General features: G+C 36.9%; 1 protein-coding gene across 5 annotated transcripts; it reads right to left on the bottom strand.

Annotated features, from left to right (window-relative positions):
* IQUB (IQ motif and ubiquitin domain containing) lies at window positions 1-20,753 on the bottom strand. 5 transcript variants are annotated; one of them, XM_021384793.1, is made up of 12 exons: window positions 20,614-20,753; window positions 19,658-20,131; window positions 18,330-18,491; window positions 18,006-18,181; window positions 17,610-17,765; window positions 15,159-15,369; window positions 11,111-11,286; window positions 7,884-8,054; window positions 6,303-6,479; window positions 5,405-5,653; window positions 2,395-2,580; window positions 1-322 (listed from the first exon to the last, which is right to left on the bottom strand). In XM_021384793.1, exons 2-12 carry the CDS (start codon window positions 20,076-20,078, stop codon window positions 197-199), a joined length of 2,211 nt encoding a protein of 736 aa, XP_021240468.1. In that variant the 5' UTR covers window positions 20,079-20,131; window positions 20,614-20,753; the 3' UTR covers window positions 1-196. The 5 variants fall into 5 exon arrangements, with proteins under 5 accessions (XP_021240468.1, XP_021240470.1, XP_021240467.1 ...); XM_021384795.1 differs by having other exon boundaries at window positions 2,395-2,577; window positions 20,576-20,747; XM_021384792.1 differs by having other exon boundaries at window positions 20,576-20,746.

The raw sequence follows: 21,396 nt of genomic DNA, 5'->3' as shown, positions 1-21,396 counted from the left end.
TCAGGTTCAAATTATTTTATACTCAGAATTTTATTTTGGTCTATCTAATACAATTAAGGTGTTGGCAAAAAAACGCATTTCTTTAAAAGCAGAGGAATTGTATTAATAAATAATTCAGTAAACTTCTTTGACTTCAGTTATCTTAGCTGAAGAGTTATGTTTTCATATCAGGAGGAATATGGACAGCTATTAAAAATTAACTTGCATTAGCTTGCTTGTCACTCCTACGGAAAAGTGATGTCATCACTGGGATCTGAGCAAAGTACTTTTTTGCCCGGATATGCTTATGCTTTATTCCGTGAATAAATGACGGTTCATAAGCCTGAAAGGAAAGAAAATCCAAATCCTATTAAATAAAATTAAAATATTCATCAATATACCTGTTGCTTTATATTTTAGACAGTATAAATAGTGACTCCTTACTGAAGTAAACCATATAATGTATTCATATCTAATATAGAATGAAATAAAACGTTTTGTAGTTCTATACTGCTACCTTATGGTGAAAATCACTAACCACTCCTGGCAAAATATTAATCATGTGTTAAAAACAGAAAAGCTTCTGGCAGTTTTATATCCACCCGAGCTAAGTTTCATTTATTTCTTCTCATGTAAGAAAATTTCAAATAAGGAAATGATAAATATCAGCACTAGCAAGGTAATTAATATGTGAAATTTTCTTGTTAAGAATCAGAGTGATTATTTACAAATAACCATGGCAGCAAGCATTTCACCATGTTTGAGTCAGCATATTTTCCTGATTTCTCATGATTAGTACTAGCTTAGAAGATGATGTATATAGCCAGAATATTTAGTTGGAAAAAAAAAAATTGCTGTCTCATAGTTATGAATTCGGATCACTACTACAGAAAGTGCTTAAGAGGCCATTTTTTCTTTGTTTCAATGAATGACAAACAATGATTCAACATTCGGCATTTTAACTTTGCCTCATTTTCTGTTATTTCACAAACATGTTTGGAAACAAAGCTTTGGCCATTACCACTGAAGAAAAGCAGCTCCTCGCTGGCCCACTTACATTTCTGTAGCAAGAGCTAACTGGAATTAACATACAACTTTAAAGTGGACTTGTATACCTTATCTGCTGCTCTTCTGACCTTTCTCCTACCTCCACTGAAGCAGGAGATGCGGAGGCCTTTTGCTATTAACCTTCTACTGCCCACTGCCAGTCATATACAAGATGGCTGAATAGTTCAGAAATTTTAATTTCCAACTTCGAGGGAAAGCATTTGGAATAGGAAAATGAATGGTTCTTTTCAAGAGTCTATAATTACAGAGTGTATACCAGCTTAGAACACATTTAATAACACATGAAATTCAAGACTTACTTTGCATCATAAAGTTTGTTTACTTTCATTGTACAAGAAAAATATAAAAATGCAGAAAAAATTCACTCCGTACTCTATCTCGTGTAGTTTCAGTTTCATTATTTGGGATGAATCCAGTTACAGAAAAAGTTTAAGTCCAAATCAGAAAATATTTCTATTGCTACTGTGTAAAAGTAATGAAATATTTTTACTAGAATTTATCATTCACATTAAAATCATAAGTCTAAGCTCTGGATCTAATCAAGTTAATAGCATCTCTGACAATGACAGCCTTGAGAAGTTAAACCAGGTAGGTGCATAATCAGAACATTTGCCAGCCGTAATGCCAGGAAGATAGATTTATGGATGCAAAGGTGTATTATTGGATTCAGACTGCCTGAATAGCCTTGTTGACTGGAAGTGAGATAGAGGAGTTAATATAGGAATTGCCATCATTAAACTGATTTTAACTTTTAAAGGTAATGCTCATGTAAGCATGTGTCTGCTTGAAAACCCAAGCTGGACATGCACAGAAAAGATATAGATAGCCAAATTCCTTTTATGTTTCGAATTCCCTACATTTTGTTCCCAAAACAAAACTTTTGTTGAGCGAGCAATTCACTTGCACTGTCAATTTAGTTCTCAGATAATCTTAAGATTTCCAAAATGAGTACCATCAGAAGCCCATGCTAGATCAAAGGTGCACAACTGTCACAACATTTACAGTTAATCCTTAGTAGGTTTTTCATCTAGGCTAACTATGCCTGAGCAGAAATGAGGGAGCATCACACGTATGGAACTGTTCTCATTAAGCAACGTGGTTGAGGCTACGAAGCTTCTTGCATTTCAGGTGGGAGAACCAGAACAAGACAGTTTAGGTATGTACTCTGCCAGCTGCCCTCTGGACTACTGCCTTATCTATTTAATAGCACAAACACAATCATTTAAATAGTCACAGTGGGCCAATTTAAACATGAATGAGTGGAAGGATTTTGGCCAAATATCATTACTCACAGGATTCTACTAAAACAGTAGAGTTATTGGGAAAAAATAAGCCATCAGATATTACCTCTTGAAGGTTACACAGCTTAAGATGTGCATCCGCTTCGTCTTTAGTGAGGAGAATAGTGTTCCATGGAGACCACTCTTGCTGCTTATCCCATCTGACCATAACCAAATCATAGAGGTCATTGCAAGCACTAAGAGCTGACTGACAGCCCCATATGTTCTCAATCATGTACTGCAGATGCTGCTGCTGAAATGGAAAACAAGAGTAAGAAAGCAGTGTATTTCATTCTACAGCAAAAATAGTAACCATTTCAGAGTCCAAATTTTTGAGTAAAATAGTTCTATGCATGTCATACAATCACTTGGTTAAAGAATGTCTAGACTTGCATCTTCCTTTAGCAGGGCGTGGCAATTATTAACTAAATTTTTCTTACATCATTGCAAAAATGCTACATTCTTACTTGGATTATTTCTGCCAATGGCAATTTCCTGTCTTCCTTTGACATCCTAATTGCTTAAATGGTCTTATAGAGCTTCTTAGATCTCATTTTCTTTCTCACATAGCATGCTTTAACCTGTTCAGATTTCTTTGGTTAATGATAATAATCCATCCCTGTTATCCCACATTCAAGGGTTCAGAATTACTGTTATTGAATAAATAAGTTATACTACTAAATTACTTAAAGTTTACAAGTAATCAGAATAATCTGGCCTGAAAAATGTGGAAAATTAGGACAATGAAAAGTCTTACCTGTGACAGACCCTAAATCACGGCCCGCTCTGCTGTCTTGCTCTCACTCTGTTACTGACATACTAAGAGTTTATTGTGTTCATGATACTGTTACTCATTTTACCAAATGTAGTCACCTAAGATCAGGTAGTTATACTACAACGTTAACAAAAAGTAATGGAAGGGCTGTTTATAAAGATTCTCTGGTACAGAAAGGGCTTTATGTATACTTTTCAGACATTTCAGGTTAATTTATATTCATCTTAATTTGTTTAATTTTTACTAGCCATTTGAAATTACTATTAATTCTTGATAAAAAAAAAATCATATGTGAAAAAAAAATTAGGAGAGCAGTTGCCACAAAACTTGGTGAGTTTTTCAGTCACACTCCGTTGATTTTTCTCTGTCTCAGTCATGGAAACATTATTAGAAGATTGTTATCTACAGAAGCCTGTATATAGCAGAATTTAAACAGGTTTTCCTCCAGCAAGCCATTTGAAAAAGGCTCCTTCCACTAAGGAGAAATCTTGACTTATTTTAATTAGTGTTTCCATGTTACTTATTAGATCCCTGACAAAATATGAATGAAAGTATACCAACACAATGCTTTAGTGAAATGATGTCTCATGTATTCTCAAATATCTTGCTTCCAAAATCCAGGAATCCACCTAAATTGTTGCCAGGAAAAATGTGTGATAAAAGATGGGCCTAGAACATCCATTTTAATAACTATATGCTTACTGGTTCCAAGAACATAAGACTGCTGCTGCATCTGGTCTTAAATCTGGTCCTCCTTTATTAGCTTTCATTAATTGGTGTATATTTTCAGTATTTCCTCCTTTTCACAACATTTTGAATAACATTTTGAATAACTGTATCTTCTTCTAAGAAGCCAGACATTTGTAAGTAGACATATTGGCAAGTACTACTTTTTTTTTTCTTTTTGTGCTAAGCTGTGAATCTCAAATAATTGGCTAAAATCTACACTGAAGTATATGAAGTACCATCTAAAACAGAGCCATAATCTGACTCGTCATTTTTCCTGGATTACAATTTTTTTCTGCCTGAAAAATATGCAAAAGCCTGTTCTGTGCTAAAACTTTTCTGGTTGTGGGGAAAAGTTTGATTTAAGAGACGACTTCTGCACTTTGTTAAGGTAGACATGCATTATGCTGTGAAAATTCACAATTAATTTGTATCACGTGACACTCTGTCCCTCCCTCCCGATAACTTGTTCTGCTCTCACAAGAAACAGAAAAGATTTCAACCACTATCATCTGACAGGTTGGGAGCATGTAGCAACTGAGACTGGGAAACGAGTGTAGGCAAAGAACAGATAAAGGAGTTCAGCATATTCATTAGTTCAAAGGAACACTCCCATTAGAATGTTGCTCTTCAAGAAAAATCAAAGCCGCACTTTGTACCGTTGATTCCAAGGAGAACAACAGTTTATGGTAAAAATGCCTCTGAAAGAATAAAAGGCAGCCTCAGGACTTGACACAGTTGCTGAACTAGTTCATTTTGATACCAAAAAGCAGGTCTTTAGCTGCAGTGAAGTGAATTTAGTGGAGCTTCCGTAACACACACCAACTGCTTTTTTGCTTTAGTAGCAGTCATGGTGTTCAGCCCAAGCATGGTTAGAATCAGCATGCAAGAAACTTGAAGAAAAATCTTTTATCACAAAAACCCTACATCTGTCCACAGACAATACAATCAGAGCCTATCTTGGTACTGTGCTGGGCAATGAAAAAAGTCATAGCTGCTGCAAAAGACTTCTGGTTGTGACCATCATTTCTGGATGCACCACAGCTGTCTTCTGAATAGGAGTAGAGGACAGACAGTTGTTGGGAGATGAATAAAAAAGCAAATAGCTCAGAAAAATGCAACAATTTAAGTAAATGTTAGGAAAAAAATAAGGAAATTAGTAACTGAATATACAAATCTTGGCTGTTTAGGTATTTATAGCTTGAAAGAGAAGAACTTGAAATTAATTTGGCTAAAAGTGAGAGTCACAACAACAGAGTCATTGTTCTTTTAGAGATTATGCCAGTATCTTTAAGCAACAGGATGGCCAGGGTAGTACCAGAGAATTTGGATCATCTGATTCCGTTAGCTAGACATCCACTTTCTTTTAATGGATTGCTTGTAATCACTTTTGAAAGTACAGATATACTTCAAGAGCTTAAGTGCTTTCTCTTAATAGTATTGAACGTCACATATCACAGGAAGATGTTTTTGTAGCTTTTAGCCTATTTCTCTTCCTGTCAACTACATCCACAAAATAAAAGTTATAATCAAAACCACTAGTTTCCGTCATTAGCAGTGCTCCTTCAGACATTACCTGAACTAAGAAAACAATTTTAGCATCATCCTGATAATCAACTTCAGACTTTCTGAGATTTTCTAGAATAAGTCTGTACTTCAGAAATGATTCTCGTCGCCGAGCCTCATTATCAAGCTTGCAACACAAGTGACATCTGCCAATGGTGCGGGAATTAGCAGGAATAGGAAACTCAGTAGCTGATAAGTAATTTTCACAACTACGACAGAAGTGAACATTTTTATAAAGCTTTAAGGGATCTGGTGGAACCTAAAAGATAAAATTAAAGAAAGAAGTTATTTTTACACAACTTATCTTACTATTACTTGTGTGTCACACTGATTCTATTAGGAATAGATTTTACACATACTCATGAAAATACTCTAAAAGCCAATAATTTATTTCAAAATACTCTATGGGATTATTACTTTTTTTTTAATAGAAGACTTAAAAGAGGTGTCTACCACTATTTTTAATTCCTCTCTGTATCTGCTTTTTATGAAGAAACTATTCTTCCTTTCTGGACTCATGGAGTACTGTCCTTCTTACAGTGGAAGAAAAAAATGCTTTCAAATCTCTCTATTGGTTCCCCAGTTGCTATTAAAATTTACTGTTAACATTTTTAAGATGTGTAAGGCCACTTAAAAGGCTCAGATTTTTTAGTTCATACCTGGAGATCTTGGCTCGCTCTCTACTACCTGCTACTTGACAAATTATTAAAAACATGTCTATGCTTCCCAGATGACTGTATAAGTTTATTTGCATGCTACTTATATGCATTTTTACTTCTTGAGGAATACCTGCAGCAGTTCTACAGCAAAATGCTACAGAAAGTAAAAGAGCATTCATGGCTTTCAATTCCCCTTCTCTGTCTTTAGTTTCACAGCCATCAAGTCAGACTGCAGTCTAGGAATACTACCTTAAGTATCCTTGCAACTTCAGGATTAAACTTCGGAATTTTAATATACTGAAGAAATAGTGTACAAATTCTTTTCCTCAGTCCTTCTAAGTTGCATTCTTTTACTTCTCTTGACATAAGATCAACTTCCCTGTCAATTAATTCCACTATTTCCTGTGTTAATTTACATTCGTGTTCCTGAAGGAAAACGGAATTAAAAAGGAAAAGAAAACACAACAATAAGGAAGCAAACAAACAAAATAACTCTTAACAAAGGTACGAAAGCAAATTATGGCTTCTACATAATTCATCACTCATAGCTCTATATGTTCACAATAAAAGAACCCTTAGTGTCTTAGGAAAATAACGTCCAAACACACTAATGTAAAAAGTTTTTTAAAAAATACAAGAATACTTACAGACTTTGCTTTAATGAACCTGTATATATACTGAAGCTGTGAAGAACTATAGATCTGGAGGCACTAAAAAATGCTAAGCATCTAAAATGAGGCTGAAAACTCTTTTGTGCTGTTCCTCCAAAAGCCCCTCTAGCAAAAGCATCTCTATAAGAAGCTTCCTTTGGCTCTGTGATAGGAAATGTACGTACACAGTAGCTAGTAGAAAGGAAAGGGAAAAAGGAATAAAAAAGAACCACACAAAAGGCCTAAGGGACTTACAACCATGCTTGAAATCAGTCCTTTCAATACTTCAAATCCTTAGAGATATTCCAGAGATAGAAAGCAGGTGACTTAGGTCAATGTTTCTTCACCTAAAATATGAGTACTAACTTGCAGAAATTCTAGAATTTGTTTACTGCACAATATTGAATTGTATTAAGATGAGCAGAAGTTCATAAATTAGCAATGCTCCCAATGTCATATTGACTTTAAATCAAGTTCTACTATTACCAAAACCAAGAGCAGGACATTCATTTCCTTCAGAAAGAACCATGAAGCAGCATTCTATGCTACTTTGCTGTCAATGCTGTCATCTCAAAAGTACTTAAAAACTTAGCTTATTGTTCTTTTTGTACATGAATATGAAAAAAAAGGAGAGAAAGAGAGAGATTAAAAGCAAGGCAGACAAGTTTTTATTCACTAGGAATACTGGCAGCATCCAGTGGGGACATGGAGTGGAAGAGAAAAGGGTGTCAGTATTTGCAAGCCATAAACAGTGGCAACAAACCAACAGAGATGATAAGGTTCTAAACAGATATTTCAAGCAATTGAGAAAAACAAAAGTACAGTAATAGCCATGTACATTTCTGTCATCAGTTTGTTACAAATATTAAGCTAAATTTTGTACTAAATTTGTATTATGTATTAATACACAAAAAAAAGACTAAAGCCATGGGGTTAAAATCCTAATGCATCTTAGAGAAAAATGTGTACATCACAAGTGCAACATGAATTTTTAGTAAGTGTCGAATACAAATTATTCTTTCATGCCAGTTGGTAGACTAGACTGTCTCTTGCTGCCTGCTGATCACCCTGGCACCTATTTGCCAGAAGAAGCATTGCTTATGTATCGACATAATTAAATGATCGTGTCTTTTGAAAGTGCAGCTTCAATCCAAACATAAATAGAAAAATAAAAGCATACCTTCACTGTACCTCTGAGCATTAACAGCACATCTCTTCTCTCATCTTTCGGGATGTCATTCATGCTAACACTGCGGTAGATCTCAAGTAGTTCTCTGGCACGGAGTGTGTATTGTGTATCCATTTCAGTGATTTTTCCATCACATGCTTTCCATCTCTTAGGTTGTGCACACTTCAGAAACAATTTGTACGACTGAGCTATTATAAACTGATCACCAGCTGAACAAGTGTATTGTTACATAGAGTTTCACCAGAGCAAATTGGGACATGACTTCAAACACAAAAATCTAATTTTATTGCCAATACTTCTACAGTACCTTTTCCACCACAGCAAGCATTCAATTGCACACTTCGTTTAAAATTACAGGTCATGAAATTTTGAAGTAAACTAATAGTAAATAATATTCTCCTACAAGGATACGCTCTACTTCTTTAAAACAAATTTACTGACAGTGGTGTTAGAATACATTTGCTCTGTATTTCATCTTGCAGTCATAAATCCCTCTGAAGTATCAGTAAGATCAATGGGACTGTTGACTCTGTAAAGATCGCAAATTTAAGCCCTCGAAGTCTGCTGCAGTATAAAATATCTCCAGGGAACTGCTCTATTTATGCTAGCTATACAGACATCTGTAGAAGGCATAGACTTTGGTAAACTAAATTACAAGAAGAGTTGACAGCTTATTGGATACTTGAGCTAGCTCCCTGCTTGCTAACTTAACGCCATAACATATACCTACTACTTCAATTCTCTTTGCATGTCTTTATTTTCTACAGACAGTGAGAACTTACATGGTATCGGTTGTGCTACTCAGTTTGAAAAGTCCAAACATTGTCCTCTATCTACAGGACTGGCTCTGAGGGCTAATTACCCACGGAGGTAGATATTTAAATCCAACAGAAATATAGCATTCAAAACCCTCTCCACATCATTGCCCAGTTCCACTCCCTGTCCTTAATCATACAGTGGGACAGTTATTTGGAACTTCATTCTGTGTGTTAATTATTCACTTTCACTGTAGTTGAAACTTGAGTATTCACAAACATCTGTAAACCTCACTTTGTGATTTCAGTGCAAGTTAGCTATAGAAACACAACACGAAGCCTCCAGATACTTGAGTAGTTTTGTGGATAACACCTGAATACCTATGTGATCATTATGATGATCAAATATATAAGCCTTCTATGGTGATGTCATAAAAAAAGCAAGATTAGATAGAACATAAAGGAACAGTGTATGCCACATCAAAATAGGGTTTTCCTCTTCGTAAAATGAATTATCAAATTATAAAAATAGGTAAGAAAACAAAGCAATTGAAAAGGGAATCCAATACTGAACACTATTTGATTATGTTATCAGTAGGGGTGGAACTATAATTAAAGTATTCTTTATCAATAGTAACAATCCAGAGCAAAAATTGATTACAAAAGACAACAGCAGAACAGGTACTAGTGAGAAATAAAACTCTTAGCTCCTTAATGAAATCTCTGAACTTATGCAAAATTAGAAATAAGCCATTTTCTGCCTTAAAAAAGGAGCACTCCACCATGTCTTCATTACTTTCCTACACGAACTTTGTACATTACTAGAAATCCTCAAAAAAAAAAAAAAAGAAAGAAAGAAAATAAGCAAACAACAACAACAAAAAACACCAGTTTAGGAGAAGTATCATGCTGCAGCTTTATTGCAAAGCAGATAAGCAACAATCCCTGTTTTCCATGGGTACTTGAATTAATTACCTTCATTTGGTCCTCCTAATGAAACCACTCTTTGTAAGAAAGAAGGGTCATTTGCTTACACTATGAGCACAACGAGTCAATGAGCACAACTTTGCCTAGGAAATGCTTATTAAAGCTAGGTTCCTCTCATCAGTTTACACAACCCACATATGAGCTAGCAGTCTAAATATTCTATGGTGAATACAACCTCTAACACAGACCAACTACATTATTATCACATTTAAATTATTCAACTCAAGATATGATATCTGTAACTTCTGTCATTTTTCCTCGCTACTTCATCAAAACTGAGTAGTATATAAAATAAAGTAAACAACTTTCTATTGAAAACAAAACAACAGGAGTCTCATCATTATGAACAATATTTCCAGCGTTTCAAAAAAATCCCAAGTTAAGAAATATATTTGCTTTAAACTGTTCCAGGCTTCTTTTTCTGAGATGACAGAGGAATATCAAATAGTAGAAGCAAATATTTAACAACGAAATGATTTATAGTTTTGGTATCATTTCTAAATATTTAGTTTCCTGGCATTTTTCACTCTTGAAAGCAGTAATAGAGAATTCAATCACATCACAGCAATAAACCTCGTAACAGTTTCACCAATGCTTCAGATAAGTAATTTATATTCATAATGAAGAAAGATGATATATTTTACCAAATCAGTTTTTGTGAACCTGTTCCCACACATCAAGAATAAAAAGAATTAAGTTTCCTTTGTACAAAAGTGTCATTTTTTTGAGAAGTAGTTGAAGTTAAAAAAAAACTTAGATTTTAAAAACTATTGCTGTTGCAGTATATTTTTTCATAATTATTTCACAACTATGAAAGCAGACAACAAAAATCTTTCTTCTGAAGGGATGGATTGCTGAGACACTGTTCTAACTTAAGAGGACAAATACATGCTTAAAAATTTGCATTTAAGTTTAACTGCAGTAGCAAACATTTCACTGTAGAAAGCAATGAACAAAGATACCAGAGGGAAGGTCACCTAGTCATTAGTTTCATTTAGAGAAACTGAATGTTTTTGAAAGAGAAGCTTATAGGCAAATTTCTAAAGATTCAAAAACTGATTAAGACAGATCATAGTTTCATGCATGAATTATTATAGCACTCTAATTCACAGAATACAAAATACAGAGTGATAAGCAATGTTCTATAACCTCAGACCTCATGTTCAATGCATTATAACCTCAAATTTGCCATTTGAATTCTGTCAGAATGATTGTAACAGTGCCATCAGAATTGCATCCTTTATGCGGGATGGTTAAAGGATAAAAAATTCATCCACTCAGTGCTAGTTGTTTATATTATATACACAACTAGTTGTGTCTATGGTAAATCTCATAGTCTTAACGATGCACCGTTTATCTTTTGATAATCAGTCACAGAGCTACAAAAGTTACTTCTGGCAAATAGTTTGCAAATGCCTTTTCCGTTCCTGCACTTTGCAACTTCCTTCATATTCAGCCTAAAATTACTTCACTGACCTTATGCAGAAAGTGCAGTACTGCTTTTTGTTGATTCTCCTCCTCTGCATTTAGCTTGTGTCTCCCAATGGAAGCAATCAGCTCTGTCTCTTGTTCTAGAAGTCCACAAAGTGCTGCCTTTCTTTCAGCTCCAGTAAGAGTTCTGTTAATCCGTTCCATCTCCTCCTGCCTCCATGCTACAGATACAAATATTCCAGGTAGTTTTTTAGAAGATGCTTTCCAGTGAGATTTCTACTTTGATATTCAAGAAATAACATAATTAATTTTCTATAATAATAATTAAAAAGTTTTTGTATTAGCAAATTGATTGTTATGCACAATACACACAAAACAGCACAGAAAGTAATACAAAGGATAAAGAAGTTCTGAGAGTGCAAGTGTACATTGATTCTGCACTGCCAGGACTCAGAAATGGTTTAGGAGAAAAATCAGTGAGAATTTAGCTTCTGTGGAAGTGTGTGGTGCAGTGGTTTCTTTATGATTTTGCATCTAAAAACAACGTTAGGAATCTCAAACAACTCTGAACAATATGAACACTAGGATCTTTTTAACCAAACATTGATCAAAGTTGTGAGAAAAGACACCATGAAGATCTTCTCAGCAGATGAAGAACAGAATCTTCCTGTGGTACCATTAGCATTTGGTGCTGCTGCTTCTTCCTGCAGAAATGAGTAAAATCCAAAGAAGACTGACTGACAATCATATTTAGCACTTCAGGTCTTAACAGTGAATATTGAGCGCTATCGTCTTTTGCCACTTGAGGCAGATGGATGCACATTTATAATTAGATGATCATTACTTTACTGTCCCTTTCCTCTTCTAAAGCAGAACCCTTCCAGTGGAAGGAAGTGAAATACAAACATGCTGGTAACAGCAGCACGTGAATCAGTACATGCTGTAAAAACATCTGGCCTTCCAACTCGGGCAGATCACCAAACCACAGGTACCTGCTCCACTTTGCAGTATAAGTCAAACTACTTAATGACTTACATGCAGACGCATCTCTCATGGCTTGTTTTGCAGTACCCATTTCTTAACTATAACTGCTGATATCCAGCCTATATGCCCTTATAGAAATCACTCAGTAAAATCACCATTTACATAATACTGCTTTCCTTTGCATCCATCATTAACAATTCCTGCCTATTTTGAAAGGTATGCTCCATTTCAAATACATCCAAAGATTTTTGTAGGGAGTTCTGTGAGATCCGAAACTTCAACATGTCCTGAATAATCTCTCAAAGTTATTGTTTCAGAATATTTATGCAAAAGACAAACAGTGTAAAGAAAACAATCCAATATGTGATGCACACTTACTGAAAAAAAGCAATAACATCCTGTATCAGGTAAGATTAAAGGCAGGAGGAGGGAAGAGAGGAAAGTTTATTTTCTGCCTGTGGCTTCCTTATCTACAATGCCTTATGTTTTCTATTTTAAAATATTTCAGTTCATTTCCTAAAGGCTTTCCAAGCTTTGGTATTAATGTGACAGCTGTCTGACAAGTTTTGAGTATCCAAAGATATATTTTTAAATAAAGCCATTTCAGGAAATAAAAGCTCCGCACAGAATTAATTTACACGAGGCTTTATATGCCTGAAGGGGGCAGCAACTTCAAAGGAAGAGTTAATAAATACAATAAGCAACTTTGTACATGCAGAAATGAAGGGCCTGTCAAACAGTTCTCCAAGCTCATCTACTGATTCACCACGTACACACTATCAAGTTAGACATTCCTCTTAGATTATCTCTTTCACTCATATTTTGTATTCCAGTTTTTATAAAACAATTGGAGTAGTTCATACTTTTCAAATAAATAATGAATGTGTCTATATACAGACACATAGAGTATTTAGATCCATCTCATTTGCACCACACGGTCAACAGGCAAGTTTTTATACCAAAAGGAATGGCTTCTCCTGGCTGACGCTGTAATAGTATCCCTGCGTTGTGATCAGAAGCAATAACCTTCACAGATCTGTAGAGGACAATAACCTCATTCTATTACTGTCACAATGATTTAGCTTGTGTAGACTGTTGACACTGTAAGAATGTAAAAGTCGTTTCAGATGCAGGTAGGAAAAAAAAAGACTTCCTAGAACCACTAAGCTCTATTATAATAAAGAGCATGACTGCAAGTCTCCAGAGAAGCAACGGGTCAACAACGGTAAACAAAACCAAACAATATGATTGATACTAGATAATTACTTTCAACAAAATGTTAAAAACACATTTCAAATATCTGTGTTTAGTTTATTCCCTTACAGCTCTTGAAGTGGCAAATGCTTCTCGGGTTTCCTCAATAAGCAAAGCTGGACTTTTTATTATTTGTGAATCCAACCATACTAAATTAGGCAAAAGAGACATATGTAACCATATGTTTTAAATCTAAGAATATCAGAACAAAACGGTGTGCTTATTTTTTTTCTCAGCTTTGCTGTTTCTTTTGCAGATAAGACTCTTCCCCCAGACACAAAAAAGTGGGTTACAGTTGATAGCATGTTAACTACAAAGCAGTTTTTTAAAGAAAATTTTGGAGAAAATCAGGTACTAAATGCCATAATTGGAGAGGAAAAAAATGATTACATGAATATCTTGGGTTTTGGATTATCAAGTTGGTAACAACTTTAAAAGGGCTTCATTCTTCAGAAGTAAAAAGCTAACATTCCCTGAGGAGAAATGGGGAAGGAAGAAAACAAACAACAAATCCCAGAAGAATATAATTTCCCAAATTTAAAAGCTTAAGACCAGAAATAATTTTCACATTCATCACAAAGAACAGTAATATTTATGTCATTTATACATTTAGACAAAGCAATTTGTTCGATGCCACACAAAGTATGACAGAATTAAAAGATAAGTGTACAACTTGGGATTTCTTGAATCATGAGCCTAAGCTCTATGAATAACACATGCTGCCAAATTTATGCTCAGTTTACCGTAGGAAAAATAGCTAGGATTGTTTAAGGTAGGTCCAGTAGCTTTGCAATGAATCAAGGAATCCATTCGGCCAGTTCTGCTATAGGGACAGCAATGTAGAAACTGCCAAAGAGTTAAACCATAAACAAGCATTTAGGCTTAGATAACACGAGCTGCCCGAAGTGAATTGTCAAGTATTTTGCTTAAAAGGGGTCATTTTAAAAGAACCACTGCAGTTTTTTTTGTTTGTTTGTTTTTGTTTTTAATAGGCCATTACTTTGTTTTCATTTTCCCAAAAGGGCATATGTTAGTTTTTTGTTATAGTTACAAGATCATTCTTGTGTAAGATTTTAAGCCAATTATCTGCAGTATTCACCTTATTTTGCCACGGAAGTTTACAAGTGCTTGTCTGTTTACAGACACCATCCACTCTGACAGGAGAAGTATTTCATGATGCCCTTCAGGAAAAATTTTTTCTTAACATTTTAAAATAAATTTTTGTAAAGATTTAAATATATATATATATTTGTAAACTTTTGACTGCAGTTACAGCAGTTTTGTGAATAAAATACATTAGAAGGAGAAGAAACAGCAGCAGAAGAGGATTTGGATGAAAGGAAGAACCTCATTTATCTCTCATAAAATTCTGGACAAAATTTAATCCATTATGAAAATTAAATGGCAAATGATGGATCTTAATTGCAATTTCTTCGTGGCATAATTTTCAGTGACTTAAATGCATCAGAATTAATTTGGTCTTTTGATCCTTAAAAGAAAACAAAAGAAGTATCTTGTTCTTCTTGTCGACCTATATCAGGTCACCTTGTTCTCTAGCTGATATTACTTCATTACAGATGAATGGGAAAACAAACAAAGCAGACAAAAAACCTCCAAAATAACACAACTATTAGCACCATTTTGTAAGCTAGTTATTTTCTAAAAAAGCTTCTAGAAATATATAAAAGGCAAGAAAATCATCAAAAATGGAATAAGTTCCACTGCACAGAAAAAGGAAAAGGAGATGGAAAAGGAGATGGACAGAAAGAAAAAGAAACCTGTCAAAACCAGAAAACTTGGTTCTGAACTATGCTTTTTTTCCCGACTTAAGAGTGTTCCCTTAAGAAAAACTTACATTCTAAAGCATGGTAAAGCAGGTCGAAATCTTCTTTTGTTTTAGGGTTCAGTTTTCTCTCCTGCTCCATTCTCAGTTTGTCTTCTTTCTCTTTTTTTCTTTGTAACTCTTCTTGTGCTTCCCATTCCAGCCTTAATCTCTTTTTTTCCTTCAGATTTTGTACTAGATTTCTAGCGTACCAACGACGGAAATATTTCTGTAATACTATTACCTACATACAATATAATACCAAAGAACCATCAATTTAAAACTAAACAGCACAGCTTTTTGTTCTTAACTGTTATTTTTTTTTAGCTATTTAACTACTTTTTCTAAGATTTGTCTCGTACTTAGACTAATTTAAATGCTTTAAAAACAGTTATGTTCTATTAGCCTAAACACTAGTCTGCCTGCTTACTCTTTTAGGTAACTGCAAGAGTGTAATCAGTGGAGGAATTAGATTCAAATATGAAACTAAAGCATAAACTGCAATTACAAAATTCATTTTTCTTTTTCAAGGCCCCCCTTAAAAACTGTCTTTTGCCATGTATTGTTTTTAATCTTTTCCCCTCATCTGTGTAGGCAGACGTCTTCATTTTAGTATCCATTTACATATTGTCAAAATTGGGAAATTAGATTCATATTTGCAAACTTAAATTTCTTACTGAAAGAAAATATCAACACAACCACAAAATCAACTACATTTTACTTGTAAACAAAGAATAAAAATGAGATTACCACTGCTGTTATGACAAAACTTTAAACAATATATATCCACCACCCAAAACTGTGGCTATTAAAGACCATGGAGCTAGTCTAGATATATCACAGTAGGGAGGACAATACACTCGCCTCAACTTCTTCTGCCAGCTGAGTTAGCACCTGCACCAAAAGGACTTGAGCCAGATCAGTTTAATACCATTTTGAGTTTATTAAGCATCATTCAGCGTAGAAGGCCACCAAGCACAAAACCATACTGATACAGCTAAACTGCCTCTAGAGATACCTTCACCTAACATTTCCCTTGGATATGTCTCCAGTTAGTGTTTCAGCGTAGAACTACACTATGCTGCGCAAATCCACCAACTTGAATCAACACCAAGCTGATGTCTGTACTGTGCTCTATTCCTTGACACAGATGCACTCTGAGAAATAATTTTAGAATGTTACAGATCAACAATAAAAAAAAAAAAATCCTGCATTTTTTTTCCATACTGTGAGAAAATAAATACAGAAAACCTCCTTGATACCAACGGTATTAAAACCTGAAGGCCAATTTTGGTTATAAGAAGCCACTGCGAAGAGAGAAAGTATTCTGGGATACGTTTGCCAAGTGTTTGCTTTTGAAGTGAAAACCAAAGAAAATCATTCTCTCATAACATTTATAGCAGTGTTGTAGCTTACCTACAGATACATTACAGATTTCAGTGAGTATCAGTAATGATCACAGTAAACCTTACTGCTAGCCCTGAGGAAACTGTTTACTACTTGGGTTCCATCCCTACAAGAAGCTTAGCGCTGTCGGCTGATGCTGACCAAATAAGAAGTTCTTATAGAAAATTATCATAGAATCATAGAATGGCCTGGGTTGAAAAGGACCTCAAAGATCATCGAGTTTCAACCCCCCTGCTCAGTGCAGGGTCACCAACCACTAGACCAGGCTGCCCAGAGCCATGTTCCAGCCTGGCCTTGAATACCTCCAGGGATGGGGCATCCACAACCTCCTTGGGCAACCTGTTCCAGTGCGTCACCACCCTCTGTGTGAAAAACTTCCTCCTCATATCTAACCTAAACCTCTCCTGTCTCAGTTTAAAACCATTCCCCCTTGTCCTATCGCTATCCACCCTCGTGAACAATCGTTTCCCCTCCTGTTTATACACTCCCTTCAAGTAGTGGAAGGCCACAATGAGGTCTCCCCGGAGTCTTCTCTTCTCCAAGCCTAACAAGCCCAGTTCCCTCAACCCTTCCTCATAGGAGAGGTGCTCCACCCCTCTACGAAATTTTAACAAGAAGATTTAAAAAGCATCTTGTTAACCACGTTAATACAATTATCCCACTTAGACACTTGGGGAAAACAACTTTTCATTCATTTAGTAAGACTCAGACTGCCTATTTTAAGCAATTAAATTAGGAATGAGAGCATTTACAAAGCAGGGTCCAAGCTAACATGATGACGGGGAGTAATTTAGGTAGGTGTGCAGTCACTGAATAAGTGGTTTGCAAAGAGGGGTTTAGAATGCCTAAAGAGGCATTCTCTGTACAATGACTATACAGAATCTTTTGTCAGAACCAGCTACATTGAGCATCTCAGTACACTGAAAGACTCTGAACTAAAAAACCCACAAGGCCACAGCATCATCCAGTCTGTTCTTAAATAAATACATACATACGGAAAAAAAAGCCATTAAATAGTCAAATAACCTTTTTACTACTTTGCTTTGCAGATACAGTTGCAAACATGTGAGAACTTACTGCTTCAAGTCGTCGCTTATGGTATTCCTCTGCTGTAAGGTACTTTCCAGGGGTTATTAGTTTGTCACTCATGTTTGACACATACACGCCTCTTTTAGTCATCTGTGTTGATGTTGGATTTGTTGTTTGTTGATATTTATTTCTTTCAAAAACTGTCTAGGAAAAAAACTCATGTCAAATTACCAGAAAATACACAGATTGTTTTCTCATTACAAGAACAAAAAAATAGCTATTTATAAACCCAAATCACAAGACTCATAGTATTAATCCATTAAATACATTCAGTTGTATACTTACTGCTGACTTACTTCCTCATTCATATTTGAAGTAGTTGTGTCAACATTCTGCTGCTTGGCAAAATAAAATATATCTGAAAAGACACTATCGCACCATTACCTGTGTTTCTCTACAAAATAACGTAGTTCCTTTTTCAGGTCTTTTTTTGGGTACTGTCTGTGACCCTGCATGATGAAATTCCACTCCTGTTACTCTGTTCTTAAATCCACCCAGAAATGGTTTACGAAAAGTAGGTCTTTCGATTTTCACAGCTACATTGTGGAATGAATCAGAATCTGTTAAAATGGAAGTTACAGGATAGAAATATTGTTTCTTTTGGTAACAGACTGAGATTTCAGCAGGTTTGTTTATTTATCTGTCTTTACATAAATATCCATAGGTACAATATGTATCTACAGATACATATTTAAAAATGCCATTTACCCATTTGTACTCTGACAGTGATGACATCTGGCATGTGGTAACCCTGTTGAGCCGCTTTGCTAGGTAAAACTCCCAGGTCAAGACACAACTTCTCACACTGGATAGTTTCATGAAATTCAGCCCAACTCCACGTAACAGTTTGAGTACTCTCAATTATGCTTCCTAAAAGATAAAAACAAAATCAATTTATGATATGGTTCTCAAACAAACAAACAAAAAGTTTTTCACATTTACCTCTAGATGATTTTATTGAAACACTGGAAGAGAGAAAAATCACAGATTTTTGAGCTGAAAGTTTTCTTCAACAAAAAGCTGAAACAGTATTATACACTCTAAGAGATCTAACATAGTAGTATAGTAGTCACCACACAAAAAAATTCATATTCCAATCAGAAAATATACAGTAAGTAAATACATTTGTTTTTTTTTACAAATAAGAGAATTTTAAATCAAAGTTACCCACATACACAGTGAACTTTTATTGAAAATCTTACCAAAACCTGCTCCAATTTAGACCTGACCTAAGCATACAATGGCTGAATCTGTGTTTTTTCACACAATACTTAACATCGTGGTGCTTATTCAAAGACTACATTCTGAGCCAGATTTACTTAGCTTGACACTCCAGAAATTAATTTGGTTTGATTTAGAGATATGATGCCATCTGGCTTTGGTACAGTGCACTTCCCAGGAAGGGATGGCCAGCTACTTGAGAATAAGAGCATCTGGACACAACTCCAGCAAGAGAAGGCAGTCAGCAACTCCATATTCTGAAGGGTCAGCCACTGTGCTCACATGTGGAACAGGATGTGTTGCCTTCAGCTCTGAAGGCCTAAGGAAGTGGGGCACTGAATTGAGAACAGGACATCCAAAAGACAGAAGAACAAAGTGCAGGAAATGCTGGACTGATTCAGGGACTGCAGGAGAAGGGCATGGAGGGCGGCTGGTAAGTCACAGGAGCACCCAGGAGGTAAAATAGTAAGGTGGTTGCTATGATCTAGTCTAAATTGATAGTAGCTCATGTTGTATTTGAAATATGCACTGCTGATTTTAAAATACCTGTACAAAAGTCATATGCATTTCTTTATACAAGGATCACTCGATAAAATTTCATATGAATCCATTAATTGCTATCACAATGTGAGATAAACAATACATCCTTCAATTTTTCAATCACATTTCACGTAAGAATTTAAACAGTCACCTCAAAACCAAGAACCTGCAAATGTAAACAGAACAAGAGTTTGGGAGTGCAAGAAGGCATAATGAAATTGAAGAAAAGAATGCCTTCAGAGCAGGAACATCCAACACTTCAACAACTTCTTTACCTGTCACTGTTGAACTTGCTGTATTCTCTGACAACGCTGCACTTTGAGAAGTTTCTTCTTCCCTTTCTGAACTTCTTAATTCAGGTAAAGTAGAGGAATTTGTAATGGTAACAGGAGATGCATTCTCAGGTGACGCACTGAATGGGCCCTCTGGCTCAAGAACACCTTGATCGCCATCTCCCATCACCTCATGATGACCAAGTCCTTCTCCAGGCAGCTCCTGCAGAGCTGCCCCTGCCTGCCCCTGAGAGGCCGGCAGCTTGCAGCCCTCATCTGCCTGCATCGTGCTGGCAGCGGGGCAAAGCAGGGCCTCTCTCGACGGCTCCGTGCTGCCGGCCTGCCTGGGTCCTGCAGGCGGCTGCTCTCCTGACCATGTTCCTGCTGGAACAGCTTCAGAACAGCTCTCCGAGGCACCTTCCATCGCCAAAGGGCGAGGTCAAGTTTTTAACCTTTCTGCAGGAATAACCACAGTACCTATTAAAAACATATAATGGTTCGTTGTTACTATCACAGAAGCAGCAATATCCTGAAAGGCTTTTCCTATATTTTTTCCAAGCAGCCTATTAAGAATAGCTTAAGGTCTTAGCCTTCACTCTATGCAAAACACTCCCCATCTTCTCACTGGTGTGTGACAGCCATAATGTGCCAGCAGGCAGCCAGCAGAACCTTTATATATATATACATGAATATACACGAGACGGAAAACACAGGTATGAATATTTTACGTATAGACTGACAGATAGACATAGGAGAGTCCGGAATTCGCAGAAGAGCAGAGCCCCACCTCCCCCCGCCCCCGCCCGCTGAGCACCACCCCGCTGAGAGGCGGTGGGGCGCTGGCCCCGCCCTCAACCCCGCGTCCCCCCGCGGAGGTGCCTCCCCGCATCTCTCCCAGCACGCCCCGCGCCAGCCTCCTACACATGACACATCGGCCCCTCGCGCCAGGTGCTGGGTACCGCTCAGCGCCCCCCGGCGCTCCCCGTTCCGGAACTGTCTCCCCAAGGCTCTCGCAGGACGTCCCGTCCCGGGCGGCTCTCCATGGCAGTCCTTCCCGCGCTGGCAGCGCGTTGCGGTAGCTATGGCAACGAAGGGCGGGGCTGGCGGAACCCTTGCACTTGCGCAGTCGGCGCGGTGAAAGCACGCAGGGAAGGCGGCGCCATTTCTGCGGCTGCTCGGGGGCGGCTGCGGGTGCCGCGGGTGCTCGGGGGCGCGGCGCCGCCGAGCCCTCACCTTAATGCGTGCCGTCCCGCGTTCGGTGCGAGGCTCCGTTAGGCTTATGTACACAGGCCTGCTGCCCTGCAAAGGGCACACATCCACCCTTAGTACCTTCTCCTTTTCTCTAAATCCTGGGCTGAGCCTGAGCTCGGAGCAACTCACTCCGTGGAAAGAGCTCTACTTTGTCACCCTCCTGACCACCTTCAGCATTACAACGCACGTTGGAAAAAGCATTCTGCCCCTCCACTAACTCCCCCCCCCAGGAAACACCATAGACCATGTGCATAAAAATCTTCATCTCCTTTTGAACAGAATCATGTCAAATATTAACATGGTCTCTTGTTAAGAACCTCAGCCCTGCTGTTAAAGGGCAATCTGAGCATTGTCCTGGTTTAAGAGACTCCATCTCTATTATGTCCCAGACGGTGATTTTCACTCCCACGACATCCATCAGAGGCTCCCAGTGTTTTGCTAACCCTAAGGCTTGCACTGATCTCCCTTATCATACCACAGCAGATAAAATC

This window comes from Numida meleagris, chromosome 1 (genome assembly GCF_002078875.1).
Source record: "Numida meleagris isolate 19003 breed g44 Domestic line chromosome 1, NumMel1.0, whole genome shotgun sequence".
Taxonomy (NCBI): Eukaryota; Metazoa; Chordata; class Aves; order Galliformes; family Numididae; genus Numida; species Numida meleagris.
Note: the sequence above shows the minus strand (reverse complement) of the source record. Positions and strands in the feature narration are given on the sequence as shown.